The sequence below is a fragment of the Brassica napus genome, chromosome C2 (genome assembly GCF_020379485.1).
Source record: "Brassica napus cultivar Da-Ae chromosome C2, Da-Ae, whole genome shotgun sequence".
Taxonomy (NCBI): Eukaryota; Viridiplantae; Streptophyta; class Magnoliopsida; order Brassicales; family Brassicaceae; genus Brassica; species Brassica napus.
In genome coordinates this window covers 16,962,903-16,980,881 of record NC_063445.1, presented here as the reverse complement: position 1 = coordinate 16,980,881, position 17,979 = coordinate 16,962,903, and the positions used below count along the sequence as shown (strand labels likewise).

Here is a 17,979-nt window from a genome sequence, read left to right as displayed (position 1 = left end):
ATTAAGTCGTTTAGCTGGACGACTTTCATCTAAGTCGTCTGGAGAAAGTTAAATTTCAAGTTTTATTTTTCAATTACAAAACTAACCTAGGACGACTTACACGTAAGTCGTCAAGTTTTCATAAAATATTGAAATTTTAACTTTCTCAGAGACGACTGAATTATAAGTCGTCCAGAAATAGTCAAAGATCTGACACGATTCGGTCAAATGCAAAACTAGCCCGTTTCTCGTAGACGACTTATATATAAGTCGTCTGAAGTTTTTTTTTTAACAAACAAAGCCGGACGACTTAGAATTAAGTCGTCCCTTTTAATTTTCAATTGCAAAAGTGACCTCTTTAGACGACTTACCTTTAAGTCTTCTGGACGACTTCATTTTCTCTATGTTTACTAATGTGTTTTATTTTGAATATTTGCAGATGATTTTTCAGTTACATGCAGTGTATGGAGAATGGTTGTTGAGAGATTTCCGTTGGGATTTTGTGGTTGATGATCTCAAAGGAGCAAGATTGTTTTTATTGAATGAAGATTCAACACATGCTGAACTTGTTGCAATGGCTCAAGAAGATTATAACCTGGACATGAGAACAGTGAGTGTGGAGATTAGCTACTCATTACCAGCAGAAATGATGATGGCTCCAGGCAGTCTTCCCATTCATGTTACAAGTGATAGACAAGTTCGAAACTTGCTGGAGATACTCAAAACCCATAGAGTATGTCTTTGTGTATCAAGCCGCAGCAAGGTCGAAACGGTTTCAGAGAAAAGGGATATTGATGAAGCTGGTGAATGGGAAAAAGATGTTGGTGATAATGATGAAGCTGGTGAATGGGAAGAAGATGTTGGTGATGATGATGAAGCTGGTGAATGGGAAGAAGATGTTGGTGATGATGATGAAGCTGATGAATGTTTTGAAGATGTTGGTGATAATGAGTTTGTTGAAGATGAAAATCAAGATGGGGAGGAGGAAAATGGGGAGGAGGATGCTGATAATTCTATTGTTGGTGAAACGAATCAGAATGGTGGGGATTACAGTCTTTATGGAAAGGTTCCAGATAAGGACGAGGAAGATGATGATAATAGTTGCAGCCGCACAAGATGGCAATTTTCAGATATTCCCATTGGCTTTTGGGATCGTGGATGAGGAAGATATACCTTCTTGGGAATGGTTTTTCACAAAATTGGCTAGTTGTATATCTCATGACAAGCCTCTGGTGATAGTCTCCGACCGGCACAAGGCCATTAAAAGTGCGTGTGATAAGGTGTTTCCTTGGGCAACCCGAGGAATATGTTATTATCACCTTCAAGATAACATTGTCAAAAAGTTTAAAGGGAAACATCTCATGTACTTGGTGAAAGGGGCTGCTTATGCTCACACGGTTTACGATTTTGACCGGTACATGGCTGAGATACGGAGTGCAAACCCGGAACTTGCAACGTATTTGGAGAAAGCCGACGTCAGGCTATGGTCAAGGGTTTATTGTAAGGGGAACAGGTTCAACATAAAAACAAGCAACATTGCTGAATCTATTAATTCCGCACTGAAGCGAGCAAGAGGATTTTCGATTACGTTCCTGCTGGAGTTCATAAGGCAGAAGTTAGGAAAATGGTATTGGAAAAGGAGTCAAGATGCTTTGAGTCTCACAACTGAACATAGCGGGGGTGTTGAATACTTGCTTGCTGTTCGAGAAGAGATAGCGGGTACGATGACGGTCGAACCAATTGATGGATGGCATTTCTTTGTCAAAGGTGGCAAAATGGACTGTGTGGTTGATTTGGAACATGCAAAGTGTGATTGTGGTGTCTATGGAGTGGAGAAAATACCTTGCTCTCATGCTATAGCTGCTGGAATACATGCTGGTTTGCATATCTCCACACTTGTATGTCCACTGTACTCAAAGAATTATCTGTATGCAGGATACTCAGAGAATATATATCCTATCGTGTCACAACATATTGAGGAACGAGAATGCTTTCCTCCAGAACTAAAGCGTGGTCGGGGGAGACCGAAGAAATCAAGATGGCAATCTTGGTTGGAGCTATCTAGGATGAGAGGACACAAACCCAGGAAGAAACACAGGGCACGGAGATGCTCAAACTGCAAGGAAACTGGCCATACGAAACCACAATGTACACAACCAGTTGACTAGTTGTCCAGACGACCTAAACTTAAGTCGTCCAGTCTTGATTACCCGTCCAGACGACTAAAATTTTAGTCGTCCAGTGTATTTTAATTTTAGACGACCTTCTACTATCCCTTCAAGTGTATTTTATTTTTAGACTACCTTCTACTATCCCTTCAAGTCGTCCAAACCTTCTAGACGACTTATTTGTAAGTCGTCCAGTTGGAAAACCTTCCAGACGACTTATAATAAGTCGTCCAAACCTTCTAGACGACTTATTTGTAAGTCGTCCAGTTGGAAAACCTTCCAGACGACTTATAATAAGTCGTCCAAACCTTCTAGACGACTTATTTGTAAGTCGTCCAGTTGGAAAACCTTCCAGACGACTTATTTCTTCCAGACAACTTATATATTTACAAATCTATACAAAGACAAGTTGAAATACAAATACTTCGCTCGTTAAAAAATCATGTTTAAATACAAAGACATGTTCAAATACAAAGACAAGTTCAAAAATCATACATGCCCACGAACTTATCACCATCCACATTTTCTTTCAGATGCTGATCAACAAGCTCCTTCCATATATCCACCGCCATATTATCCCTCATTTTCTTCGCGTTGCACCTAGCAAAGTCTTTAGGGTCAAAGGAGACCCCGAGAGCATGACATTCAATGTACTTTACAGCGTACACGCCACAATCACCATTGTTGGCCGTGGGTACACCTTTCAGCGGTCTCTCATATGTGTATGGCTCCAACCCGTATTTGACCCGTATTTCGTCGGTGGCTGCGCACTCAACAAGCAGATAAGGGACCATCTGGAGAAAAGGCTCCATTATCGCATCCCATGCGTCTGGTACACTAGATGAAGGTATGCTGTCCCAGACGACTATGTGCCTCTTAGGGATCGATATCCAAATAGCAACCCAATGATTGTCGTTCAAGTTCACTGGCGCATAGATATCATCAATGTCCTCCCCCCACTTCTTGTTTGATTGGCAAAATGAAGGTATTGATCCGTCATAAAAATTTGACGCCCCACCAGGTAGAACTCTTCCTAAACCTTTGTGATCAGGTTCCGATGTTTTGAAGAGCTGATACTGCTCTCTCCAAGACTGGGAAAAGTTGTGATCCAGGAAGCACATTCGCTCGCTCCTGAAAGCTTGTGGGTTCTCCTGATACCTCTGCCTTAGCACATTAATCCAAGCATCTATATGCTGCATATTAAATATAACAAGTTAGAAGTTACCAGACGACTTAAATATAAGTCGTCTACGTGGTCGTCCAAGTAGACGACTTTCCAGACGATTTATCTTTAAGTCGTCTGGAAAGTAGTCTACCTGGACGACTTTGTAGACGACTTAAATCGTGTGCAGAAGACTTACGCAGTCTTCCAGCCATCCTCTGGCTGTCCGGAGGAAGTGGTACCACCTTGTTGGTGATGTACGTGGTTTGTCCTCGGTCTTAGTTAAATAATGACTGCAAACAAAAAAGCAATCAGTTTTGGACGACTAAATCAAGCTATTATGGGTAAAGCAATCACTTACGGATCAGTTTTCAACCAATCAGCGAGTTCCTTCAACTTATCTTTGTTTACTGGCGGAAATGGATTATAGGCTGCCACTTTATCTTTTTTTTTCTCTGCCGTATAAGGAGATCTCACAGTGGGAGCAGGTTTCTTCGCTCGTTTACTCTTTGCACGCTTGTCCAATACAACCAGGCTCGGTTCTGAAACTGGATCGCTTGGCTCGGTGGAAGCGAGGCTCGGTTGTTGATCGGTGGAAGCGAGGCTCGGTTGGTGATCGGTGGAAGTGACAGCAACAATCTCTTTGGAGGTGACACCATCTGCTTTATCCTCCGGCAAGATCTTATTTACCGAGTTCGCCTCGGTTGCTGTATCCTCCGGCAACCATCTCTGCAATAAAAGTTGCACACAAGTTAACCCTGGACGACTTAAATAAAAGTTGTCTGGACGACTAGTTGACCCTGGACGACTTAAAATTAAGTCTTCCGTGGTCAACTAGTCGTCCAGACAACTTACGTTTAAGTCGTCCAGGGTCAACTAGTCGTCCAGACAACTTTTACAGTCGTCTGGACAACTAGTTAACCCTGGATTTGATACTAACCTCTTTGATTTGAGGAGGCTGTTTCTTTTGAGGAGGAGGCTGTTTCTTTTGAGGAGGAGGAGGCTGCTGCTGTTTCTTTTGAGGAGGAGGAGGCTGCTGTTTGGTTTGATGAGGAGGAGGCTGGTTACTAACCACGGTTTCATTGGCATGAGGGGTAGCCTGTTTGTTTCTACCCCCGGTTTCTTTGGCAAGAGGGGTAGGCTGTTTATCTTGAGGGGTAGCCTGATTGGTTAGAGGTGGAGGGGTAGCCTGATTGGTGACACCAACCTTCTTCTCCACAGCTTCCAATCTATCGGACAACTTCCTAAACTCCCTCATGCACTTATTAAACCCTTTTTTCATGCAGTCAGCTACGCCCTTGAACATAATTTCCAACTCCTCTCTGGTCACCCCTCTAGCCTCTTCTCTAGCCTCTTCACTAGCCACTTTAGGAGCCTCTTTACGAGCTTTCTTCCGAGGTCTTGGATTGTCTTCCTCCTCCTCCTCCTCCTCCTCCAACACAACCATCTCTTTGGCCTTCTTCGATGGAGTCACAACCTTAGGTTTTGTATTGACCTTAGTACCAGTGACTTCCCAGCAATCCATGGTCCACTTCCACGGTCTCCGCTCATACATGACTTTAATGATGTTCTCCGCGGGCAGGTCCTCAACCTCAGAGTCCCATTTTGGCCACATTTCACTAATGTCCTTCTCAACAAAGTTGATCACGCGGGTCTGCAGTAAATAGAAGAATCGAGTTAGATATTTGAAAAAAAATACTAAATAGACGACTTAATTATAAGTCGTCTACTAAGCCGTCCAGCTGGAAGACCTTCCAGACGACTTATAATAAGTCGTCTAATAAGTCGTCCAGATGGAATACTTTCCAGACGACTTAATTAAGTCGTCCGATAAGTCGTCCAGCTGGGAAGACTTTCCAGACGACTTAATTAAGTCGTCCGATAAGTCGTCCAGCTGGACGACCTTCCAGACGACTTATTATAAGTCGTCTGCGCAGTCTTTTGGATTGAAGTAAATACCTAACTCAAGATAGCAGCTTTCATTGATCTGCGGCCTCTGCTGCCCTCGTAAGCCATTATCGGTGGAGACGGACTGTCTGCTCTGGGACCACCAATACTAGCACCCAATTCCGGCATAGCTGTGTACGTCCAGACCTGAAGAACTTGTATAAACCCATCCACGGTGTAACAGCCAGCAATTTCTTTGTTCCACAAAGAGTCCATCAGCACCTTAAACGCGACTCTCCCCCATGGATAATTCTTAAACCGTTCTAAATCCATCACTAGCCTTGCCAGAGTAGATCGTGTAGCGGTTGAAAACTTTCTCCCTTCAATGAATCCAGTGAAGATGGAGAGGTACGCGAGCCGCTTGCGATCTTCCCTGGACCAATCCCCGCATCTCTTCAGTGCTGCTATTATCTGATCAGTAGTTGGCCCAGCTTCCAGATGAACTCCCAGCATCCCCCAGAAAGAAACCATCTCTGGGGTAACGTCACATTTTGGTGTCTCAAGGTCCTCGATGTACTCGCAGTTTAGACCAGTGAGGTTTTCAAACTCTAACAGTGAAAACCTCAAAGGTTCTGGACCAACGAGAGACCACATCTCATACTTCTTCTTAATGTCCAGCTTGAAACTGAGCATGTAGTGAACCAGCCTTGAAGCCCAACCAAATCCCTGCTCCTTGAACTTGATGAAAACTCCCAAACTCGACTCCTTGAGCTCTTCAAATTCGTCATCAGTAAGAGCTTTCCTAAGAGCAGTATGCAACTTGCTGTTATCCGTATGATACGAAATGCTATTGTGGGCTTCTGGCTCTTCCCCTGATGTGTATAACCTACGGGGGAGTTCTTGAATATCCATCCTTTTTGTCTGCAAAATAATCAAAGACAACAATATAAGTCCAGACGACTTAGTAGACGACTTAAATTTAAGTCGTCTGGAAAGTCTTCCAAATGGACGACTTATATTTAAGTCATCTACTAAGTCGTCCAGTTGGAAGACTTTCCAGACGACTTAAATTACTTACAAGTCTTCCAGTCGCAGAAGGAGTTGGAGTACTCGTCATTGCGGTTATAGATCTGAAAAAATAAACGTGAAACGGTGAGAATGAGTAAATTGATAGAGACAACGTTTTATGTTCATCTTTTTCTCGAGATTGATGACTTAGCGGCGTTAGGGTTTACAGAGAAACAGCGCTAAGGTTTACAGAGAAGAAGCGGCGGCGCTAGGGTTTAGAAGAAGCGGCGGCGCTAGTGTTTAGAGGAAGCGGCGGTGAGAACGTTGGTGACCACGGTGGCGAGGGCGACGGTTTGTTCGGAAATAGTGGAAGCGGCGGCGCTAGGGTTTAGAGGAATCGGCGGCGCTAGGGTTTAGAGGAATCGGCGGCGCTAGGGTTAGAAGAAGCTGCGGCGACAACGGTGAGAATGAAGTGAGATAGATAGCTGACGTTGAGAACGATGGTTTGTTCGGAAATCGTGGGAATTCGAAATCGCCTTTGAGAGAGAACTGTTAGGGTCTATGAATTTCGCGAAAAATGAAACAAAAAAAAATAAAAATCACCTTATATATTGGGTAAATAATCCGGTTAGCTTTAAAAGTACATTGGTAAACTTTAAGGTTTGGTCCGGTTTAGACGACTTATTCTGGCTGATAATGTACAACAGACGACTTAATATTTAGTCGTCTGTTTTCAGACGACAAAATATTAAGTCGTCCTAGACCCTAAAATGAACCCCTAAACTAAAATGACTAGATTAACTAACTAACCACGTTATAAAATCAAATTATACTTAAATAGTGTTTACTATACACAGAAATGAACACGCATAAGTAATTTTAAAAATTTTCAAAAACGGTTTTAATGCTTTCCAAAATCTAACCCTAAGAACACATACAATACTACAACATATGTTGATGAAACATAAACTAAAGAATATCATGACTCACTACTTTCACTCATCTATGCTGAAAACAATTGAAATTTGTTATATCTTAATTTATACCTCCTAAGACATATGTTAATTACATAATTCCCATTTTTCACTTATCAAAATATTTTTTACAAAATTTTTAAATTATGTTTAAGACTAACTGTCCAGACGACTTTCAGTTAAGTCGTCTGGACGACTTATTTGCAAGTCGTCTTGCGAGGGGTAGAAACGTAAAAAAAATTCTGTTTTTTGTTTGGTCACAAGGGGATAGTTGTAATTTCAATAGCCTTTTAGGTTACTTTTGCCTTTGACCCAAATTGGGGTATTGTTTTGGGTTTGACTCCAAGTTTTGAGTCACACTTGGCAATTCTCCCTAAATTATTATTTCATCTAAATTAACATTTTTTTATTATTTAGTTTTGACGGTAAAAGATTTTTTTTGGAAGAAAGCTAAATTTTTGTTTTTGGCGGAAAATGCGAATTTTGGTTTTGACACTAATACGAGAATTTTAGTTTTCACGTGAAAATGATATTTTCGGTTTATGCGGAAAAAACAATATTTTTAGTTTTGGCGAAAAACGAGATGTTTTGGTTTTGGTGGAAAAAACGAGATGTTTTGGTTTATGCGGAAAAACGATATTTTGATTTTGGCGGGAAAACAGTATTAGTTTTGGCAGGAAAATGAGATATTTTAGTTTTGGCAGAAAAATAAATTTTTGGTTTTTGCGAAAAACGCGATTTTGAGTTTTGGCAGAAAAACAAAATTTTTTTGGTTTTGACTAGAAAACGGGATATTTCGGTCTTGGCGGAGGTTTTGACCGAAAAACGAGATTTTCGGTTTTGGTGAGAAAAACGTGATTTATCATTTTTCGATTTTGGCGGAAAAATATTTTTTTTTGTTTTAGCGGGAAAATGCGTTTGGTTTTGTCATTTTTTTTGTGAATGACAAAATGATATTAGATTTAGGTTTGTAATTTTTCAATTATATGAGAGGTATAATAGACATTATACCATTTTAACAGAATCATTTCCATCCAGATAGTTCAATTTGTATCAGCCAGCTAATTTTCAAAATTAAACCTAAATTTTTAAAACTCATCCACATGATTTGTATTTTTAAGTCTAAACAAACATCACTCTAATCTCCATCCAGACGATCCATCTCGATGGTGAAACAAACAGCCCCATTGTATCTTTATATTCACTACAAATGACTAGATTATTTTTTCATCTTAATTGATGGCAAATTGCGGTGATGATTGTTTGTTTGGTTTTTAGATTTTAGTTTTTAGTTTTTGGCTTTTGAATTTTAGTTTTCCAGTTTTGGTTTTCAATTTTAGTTTTTGATTTTGCTGTAGATTTTGTTTTTGTTTTTTTTTTTAAAAACTTGAATGGTGATTTTAAGTTTTGGTTTTTGTTTTGGAAATTAAAATAAATTAGTAAGAGTAAAATATTCTTATAAAATCAATAAAAACAAAAATATCATTAGTGTCACTAAAACTAAATAAATTGACGAAAAAATATATTTTTAAATAAACAATAAAATATTATTAAAATACATGATAAAAGTATTGTTAAAATAAATTTTAAAAGTATTATTTTCAAATACACAATAATTTAAAATTATAAGAGAAATTATCCTATGTTAATTCATAAATATAGTAATAATAATATTTCAACAAAAAGAAAAAGAAAATAAATATAGTAAGGCATAAGTCATTTACCATTCCTCAAAAAACCAAGAAAACAAGGTTTTTGATTTTTTATAAAAATTAACAAGGTTTTTGATTTTTTATAAAAAAATAGGTAGTTATTCCAAAATCTAGTTTTCCTAAATTTGAAGGAATCTATTTATTAAAAATCTTGGGGTAAAACGTAGTTTTTATAAAATCAAAAACCAAAAACTAGTTTAAAACATGCAAATAATCAACCTCTGCATTATAACTTTCACTCATGGCCGGCTAATTAGGGGAGACAAACGGTGCGACCGCTCCAAAGCCAGTTCGGTGTTCTCCATTTATTAATACTTAAAGGGCTCATATTTTTTATAAATCTATATTTTATTCAAAAATAATAATAAATAAAATTAAAAAGGGTCCAAAAATATTTGATATGTATATAATTTTATTTTTATACAAAATATTAGTGATTACAATTTTAAAATATTTAAAATTTTATATAGATATAAAATTTAAAGGAGTAAAGAAATGTTTTTGCCCAGGAAACCGTAATAGTGTTAAGCCAGCCCTACTCCCACTTTTCACAAAGGAATTTGATGCTCACAAAGCAAGTAACCGTAAATATGAACGATTAAGGATAACTCCAACCAGACACTAAATTAAGTGTTAAAATTACTTCAAATTTGGTGTTAAAATTACATCGAATTTGGAGTTTTGATATTAAACTTTAATTTTTATTTCCAGCCATAACACCTAATTCTATACTAAAATATTATTATATATTATTGATATTTTAGCGTTTATTAATATTTTAGTGTTAACAACAATTGTGACGAGTGACATATCTAGAAATATTTTTAAGAGATATACTCTAAGATAGTCCTAATTTTTTTTATCACAAATATAGTACACAAGCGTTAAAATGATCAAAATAAATTTTATTAAAGAGATAAAATACACTTATTACCTAGAGTTAACTAATTTTATACTTTAGGATGAAGTTTTGAGAACTGGGGCTTAAAATTTAAAAATTATGTATATAATTATGATTTAAAATTTAAATTAATAATTGCAAAAATATTTTCAAAAGGAATTTTGGATTTCAAAACAAATTTTCAAAAAAATTGAAAAAGTTTCAAATTGAATAAAGTTGTTCAAAAATAAAAATAGTTTTTAATATTTTTATTTAAATATTTGTTTGTATTTATATATTTCTAAAGTATAGGTATAGTTGTCATTTATGTTTTAATAAAGTCTCTTTTGGTCATTTTTCGTTTTGGGTTCTTTTTTTTAAAATTACTTTAGTGTTTTTTGAAGATTTACCATATTTTTAATTTGGGTTACAATTAAAAATTTTGAATTAATTGAAAGTATTTCATACAGCTTAAACTAACAATTTTTAAAATTGTTCATCGTATCATTAAGTGCATCGGCCTTGTGGCTGAAGTGGGAACCCTATCCATATCTTCCTAACTTCTACTTTGTATCTTTGTAACTCCTGAAATCTGATCGGCATCTTCAGAAGGTTCCACTTTCATAACAGAGATGAGACTGGAAAATTGCACCCAGTGTACAAAATAAAGTGTAACTAAGAATCTAACTAAAAAATAAAAACTTTCTAGTATTTTTACAATATATATACTATATTGCCCTTATTTACTGGTTGAAAAAAAGTAAACAAGTTTTCTTTCTTTGTCACTCACCGCCGTGACTTTTTCCATAATCACAGTTGCCTTTTTCATATTGACCACCACTGTTTAACAGAGATCTGAAAAGTGACCAACTTTTTCTTAGGTACATAACCACCACAATTTCAAAGTGAAACTTTCACCAACCACTGCTTTTTCTTTTTCTTTTTTTTGTCGATTGTATTATGAAGCCTTTTGGACAAAGAATTCTAAACAGTGAAAACTAGCAAAACAAATATAGAAAAATGATACACTAGTATGGATCCAAAGTAAACTAACACAAATATATCTTGTGTGTGGATAACCAAAGATATTTCATATAAAAACTTCATATTTGGTTCTGGAATAGTTGAATCTCAAGGGAGATAATCTTCATATTAATCCAAAAACACCACGTTTCAAACTGAATTGGGAACGACTGCCACTCTCTTTTTAATACTCCAGTAAGAGTCACCGACACGAGACAACTCTTTATATTGCTCTATTGACAATACTAGAGTCAAAGAGATTACCTTTCCATAAAATTCCATGCCGCCTTTCGAAGTAATCATAGTTTGCAGCAAGAACTCCATCACCATCAAATGAAAACCATCAACGATTGCACCGGTAAGACCCGTCGCCACCATCCGCAATAGATCTGTCGATTACATTTTCATTGTCTTACCGAATCCATTGGAAGAAACATACAAAAGAACAATAAAAAACGTTACCAGATTTAAAATAAATTGATAATCAAACAAACCAAATGATAGAAAGTAAAGCAAATCAAAGAAAAAGAAGCAAAGCGAATCAAACAAGCCGATGTCGGAGCTATAGAAGCCTCCGGCCATCGGGGTAACAACCGCTACTTTTTCATGAACACTTTTTCTTACGTAACTACCACCATTTCATTGTAATCACCATCATCTACTCCATAATCATATTCATCACTCGGCCACCATCACTGTATCCACTACCATTACGAAAAGCTAATTAATAGATCTGAAAATAAAAAATTGATTGTTAGTCACCGGAGATCTTTACTCGCCTTATTAAATGATTATGATCAAACCGGTAGAAACAAAGACTGAGATGAATCATGTGAGCATGCTAATAATTAATGATATGATGATCACCATCATCTCTTTGATATCAGTCACCACCTCTTCTGCCGTAATCACCACCACTCGTCTATACTGTAAATTCATGGTTGTGCTATGCTATTTAAACAATATATACTATGCTATTTCGTTAGTTACTATTCTATTTTAATATTGCTTCATACTATGTACTATGTGCATATTTTGGTATTTGGGTTAGTGTTTATATTTTCTTTTAGGGTTTAGTGATTAGTGTTTTGGGTTTAGTTCATGAAAAGTTTGGGTTGACGTTGAAATAGGCATTACCTCATTCAATGCAATTATAGTAATTTCAAAATTTGAATAATACGTACTGTTTTATTTCGTTTGTTACTATTCTATTTCAGTAATGGTCCATTCTATTTCCGCTTTTCCATTTCATTTAAACTTCTTCTTTTCTAAACATTTTTTTCGTACTTACATCTCATCATCCACTATGGCATAGTCAACACCACTATGACAACAATTAGTTCTGCTACAAAAAAATGACCGCTTTTTATGTATCTACGAACACCGGTTCTTCCGTGATCACACGGTCGTCATTTCCTTCGGTTTACGTTTTATTGTTAAATTTTTCTATGTTTTTATCATATTTGTTTTTTTTATGACCACTGCCATTTTTCATACACTTCATCATAATTATTTACCGGCAGTCTTTACAAAGAGAGGTTATAACTAGAAGAAAAATGAAAAAATGCTGTAAAAATTATGTCAAAATCTATGTTATATATTTAATTTTACTTTTAAAATTGGCTATTACACAAATTAACCCGCGTAGATTTGACTCGATCGACATTTTTATTCTTATGGGGACAAAAGAAACTCAGAGCATCTCCAATGGTGTTACCCACCATTGGAGTCCTTAGCCATATTTTAATATTTTTTTTTCTTTTCTGAATAGTTAAGGACTTTGATCCTAATTATATGTCCAATGGTGTTACCCACCATTGGAGTCCTTAGCCATATTTTAATATTTTTTTTTCTTTTCTGAATAGTTAAGGACTTTGATCCTAATTATATGTCCAATGGTGTTACTACTATGAAGATCTTATAATTTTTTTTTTTTTTTAAGAAATTAAAAATTATGAAAGTTGCAAAACATTAAAATTGAAAATTCATTTATTGAATGATTAAATGCAAACATACAATAATTATTCATCTTGAAAGCGAGATTTAATGAAGCAGTATGGATATTATTTGCAAACTCCTACTAATTTCACACGAGGCAGAGATGAAGGATAATTTAATCCACTAACCTCACAGGGCTCTCTCGAGTTCAGCCACACGCATAAGCAGCATTCTCACCTCGTCCTGCAGCATTCTCACCTCGTCCTGAACATACATCATACAGTTATTACAGAACTATAGTCCTACCCACATATAAGTAAAGTCCTAAAGACATAACAGATCACTCATCACTCACCTTAACTGCCTGGCACTCTCTCAGAAGCTTCGCCTGCTCGTGATACCGTTCTTTGAGCCTCTCAACTTCTTCATGAATAGCCGTAACCCATGGTTGCCTGAAATGCAGCCCATCATTCTGCAAAAAAAGATAAACATTTGTCAGAATATGAACCATAAAAATAACCAGATTAATTACAGTACATACCTCAAAGTCTTTGCAGATAAAGTATCTTTTTTCCCGGGAGGTAGTCGTACGTATCATCTTCATCAACGGTTTCTTTCGTGATTGATCCACAGGGGCAAATTTTGGGAATCCCCTGTTGCGCATTTGCAACAAAATCGATCATGTTGTAGTACTCTTTTTGTGCTTTCTTATCGCGAAGTTCTTCCTCCATTTCAAAACCTGCAAGGAAAATCATGTTATCAGATTCATAATTAGCTATAAGGATAGCTTAACACAAATGGTTTCAACTATCCCGAACCCGTAATCGATTTACAAATCAATCTCGAACCGTAAAATTATTTATAACTCTTCACGGAATGTAAATCAATCCAGAAGTCAATCCCAACTCAATTTCAAACCCTATATCTATTAAAACCATACGATAGAACTCTCAAACAACAAAGAACCGATTCGAGATGCAGAAAATAACAAACCTAGACGAAAACCGTAAATCGAAAAAAATCCCCAATTCGATTTGAAACCTAAAATCGATTTTTACCACACGATAGAACCCTAGAACTGACTAATCAACATGCATCAACACCTAATCCAAAAATATTGAGTTAAGAGCACGCGATTTACCTTCACCGTTTCACGATCTCTGAATCGCCTTTCGCCTTCGGGAGAGTTTTTTTTTCGAGACGGAGAAAGAGAATGAATGTTTTTTTCCACATACGAAACACAACCCCTACCACGACCACTCCCGCCTTGCCACGTGATTAAGGATTTGATCCTTAAACCCCTTAGTTTAGGATCAATCCTTCGGTTACGACATTTTAAAATTATTTTTTTAATTGCTTTTACCTAAGTTATCGCGCTTAGGATTCATCACGAACCCGCGTTGCGGGTGCTCTCAGAAAAGTGAAACAAATATCCAAAAACGATAGAAAAGATAAATTTATCCGATTAATGCCACGTGGCAATTCCACGAGTAGACGATCGGATCGATGGTCGCAACACAGTAGTTAGTTGTATCCTTCCGCACTAGATCTTAACCCCCGTAACACACCATCCAGGGCTTTCTTCTTCTTCCCGATCCGCGACTCATCTTCTCGAAAAAGCAGCGGAAGTAGCTTACGGCGATGGTGAAGGTGTTGACCTACTTTGGGATGACATTGGCTGCTTTCGCCTTCTGGCAATCCATGGACAAAGTCCACGTCTGGATCGCTCTTCACCAAGACGAGAAGGTTTCATTCTCTTCCTCACTCATCTCTTCGATTTGGAATTGAGGCTAAACCCTAGGCTATCGAATTTGATGTAATTATCTTCAGATTGATCGATTGTATGAGATGGATCAGATTAGACTTTGATAGTTGATCATGTTTTATGATCTGATGATGATGATTAGAACCTAAGCTTAAGTTGTGTTTGATTAATTTAATTCAATGTGAAAGCACATGGAGATGGTGAATCTGTGATTGTAGTTGATTAAGTGAAAACAGTTCACTGGTATAGAGATTGGTGTTTGCGCTTGATTAAGAGCTAAGCTCTCACGGGTTTTCACTTGTTGAAGTAGTGATAAGATAATAAAAGAAGGTGTTTATATGCAGCAAGAAAGGATGGAGAAGGAGGCCGAGGTCAAGCGGGTTAGAGCTGAGCTGCTGCGGAAAGCTAGAGAGGAGGATCCTCTTGCCTGATCATCATCTTCAGTTGTAATTTGGATTTCCTACCAAATATGAGTTCTTTTTTTCTCCATTGTTATGGACCCAAAATGGAGTTTGCATAAAACGACAATACCATATATGCTTTTGAATGTGGGATGATGATAATCATGAATAAGTAGCTTTCTCTTTGTTGCTGCTCTCTTCAACTATCGAAATACTAGTGCAGGTGTCAGCGTCTTGCTCTGTCTTCGTCTTCCTCAACCTTGTAAATCATGGATTTTGTGTTCATGCACACGTTTAAGCAAGTTTCAAATGTCAGTTACAGTTTCTGACTCGTGTTGCGATGGAACCCAGACTTAAGAAACAAGTTACGTCAATTTTAATTAGCAACCCATCATGCTGGCTATCAAAGTAGAAATATAACCTGTCAAGTTTCAAATGGTATTAAGAAGTTAAAAGGGAGGAGTTTTCTCCAATTTTATATTGGTTTTTCAGACTTGATATTTTTGTAATCTTTTTTTCTCATCGTTCGTTCCATCCTGTTTACCATTGCATGTATTAGTGGCATTAGCCTGGCGATTTTGATATTATAGCAACACTAAGCAAACTGGCCCGAACAACGGACACTCATTGAAGAAAACAGTGAAAACCCATCCTAACTTCCAGAACCAGTAAATTCATAGTATTTGTGCCATTGATCCGTATCCGACTAAGTTAGGGCATCACGACCTCAAAACCTGCACAATGATAGAGCATCGTCATACCAAGTGAAACATTAGTCACGACTTTCCAATGGTATAAAGTTAAGAGAAATTACTTAAAATGGCTCTAATTAATCATAAAATGATTAGATTAACTCATATAATTTTGAAATTACTAGACTAACTTTTGAAACATACAAATTGACTATTTTGCCATTACTAGTAATTAAACCCTAATTAAAAAAAGAAATACATTTTAATATTAAAAAAAGTCGAACACCAGGACTAGGAAACGGTCTTCTCGTCGTCTAGCCACCTCCATCTCCGACAGTCCCTTTTCCGTCACAACCAGCTTCGTCTCCGTCACCTCTACCGTACTCAACTTTCTCTCCAGCATATTCCACGATAACTCACCTTTGTCTATGTGTTTCTCAACAAACACGAAATCGATTTCACCTCAGTCACATCCGGATTCAATTGCAAGCTACTCTAATGTGCGAGTCTTTAATCTGTGCTATTCGAGTTTTTGTTATCATAGATTAATCGATTGCATGTTGAAATTTTGGAACCTTAATTCCCAATTTCATATAACCTAAACACGGGTTTGTGGTTTCCTTGGTTGTACTTTGTGTTTACAGTCTCTTTGTTTGCCTCTTATGTAGCCTTTGATGTGTAGCAGGCGTGGGAAGAACCGTCTTTGTTTGGTTTTGGCTCCGACAAGAGAGCTTGCGCGTCAGGTTGAGAAGGAGTTCAGGGAATTTGCTTCAAGCTTGGACACTATATGTCTTTACGGAGGTATACCGATGGGACAGTAAGTGTGGGAGTTCAACTATGGTGTTGATGTTGGGGTTGGTGACTTGAGTTTGAGTAGGGTCTAGTTATAAGCTATATATAAATCTGTAGCTCTCTGCCTCATAAATAAACATGTTTTATTTTGAAGTTGTTGTCATCACTAATTTATTTTCTACACTGGTAGAAGAATTGTTCCTTTCTATTTGTATTTGGCCACTTCCATAAACTTAGAACGATTCTTTCGTCCACCAGAAAGACAAGAGTATGAACCAATCAACTCTTGGGATTTGACTTAATTTGGTTATGTTCTCAACTTATCTCAATGGTGAGCCAGAAGAACGGTATGAACCACTAAGGTTGTCAATTCTCGCATCGAACAAGTCGTGAAGATCATACGTCCCAGTGATTAAACCAAATGAAAAAGACAACTTGATAAGGAAGAAAAGATAGATGAAAGACATGATGACAGTTATGGGACATTTACCTAATTCTGATCTTAATTATCCTAAAAATAAATTAGATTTGAAATTAATGTAGACCGGGTCGAAGCTGAACATTAAATTAAGTTTGGTTTACATAAACCCGGATTTTTGTCAATAAATCTGTCACAACAGAAATTAAAAAGTCTGACACCACATAAACAAAAAGTTTACTAACAATTTTAAGCCGGATATATAACTTTGCCGTAAGAAATTGAGTCGAACATAAGAAAATAAGCCGACCACAAAAATCTACCATTTATAACAAGTCTGCCACCTCATTCGACATACATATTTTTAATAATCTGTTTTCTATTTAAATCGGACAATTAACTCTGTCGTGTAAACAAATCTGACATTTCCAAAAAAGTTTGTCATCACTTTAACGATAAATATTTTTTTTCTATACAGATTTTATAAACAGATTTATTATTCGACAGGTTTATTTTCAAAAAAATAAATCTGTCGTCGATCAAATGTTAAGGATACTTTGGTAATGTTTTTTTTGTTATAACTATGGGCAAGGACAATTTCGACCAAAAAATATTCAAATAATTTTCAAAAAAATGAATCATTCTAGTAATAACACAACTAATTTGTGTCATTTTAGTAAACTTACCGTAAGTTAATATACAAAGATTTATGATTTTCAAACTATAAAATATAATAAATTTGTTTTTTATAACCGCGGAAATCCAAACGATATATATGCCCAAATACTAATCCCACGAGGCATTGTATCCGATACGCAACTAATTCATCTAAATGGCACGGTTAAGTGACCAAGGTGAATTGAACCTAGAAAGAAAGTTCTAGCTGGAACCCTTTTACGACTTGGTTAATAAATTTGTTTACGGCTTCCTAAATCTCATGATCGATCTATCTCATAAACATTGAGAGATACTCAAAATCTCCTTTTAACATTAAAAACTATATATGTGTTATAAGAGAAAACCACCATATTACCTCCAACATACATACCTAAAGAAAAATCAAAAATAACCCTAACTTTTATTTAAACCACTTTAACCTTCAATTTGAATTGTTCATTTTAAATATCTTTTGTGTTGACCACGTTGTTTTTAGGTTAAAACAATGTTTAATCGATTTTGA

The 17,979-nt window shown here is 36.6% G+C and overlaps 1 protein-coding gene and 1 long non-coding RNA gene across 2 annotated transcripts; one reads left to right on the top strand and one right to left on the bottom strand.

Moving 5' to 3' along the window:
* Nucleotides 1–12,687: 12,687 nt before the first annotated feature.
* LOC111212322 lies at nt 12,688–14,068 on the bottom strand. The gene is made up of 2 exons (XR_007319504.1): nt 13,873–14,068; nt 12,688–13,470 (listed from the first exon to the last, which is right to left on the bottom strand). It is a non-coding gene; the product is annotated as an uncharacterized LOC111212322 (long non-coding RNA).
* Nucleotides 14,069–14,242: 174 nt separating this feature from the next.
* On the top strand, nt 14,243–15,082 carry LOC106381138. The gene is made up of 2 exons (XM_022696040.2): nt 14,243–14,477; nt 14,841–15,082. Exons 1-2 carry the CDS (start codon nt 14,373–14,375, stop codon nt 14,925–14,927), a joined length of 192 nt encoding a protein of 63 aa, XP_022551761.1. The 5' UTR covers nt 14,243–14,372; the 3' UTR covers nt 14,928–15,082.
* The last annotated feature ends 2,897 nt before the right edge of the window (nt 15,083–17,979 follow it).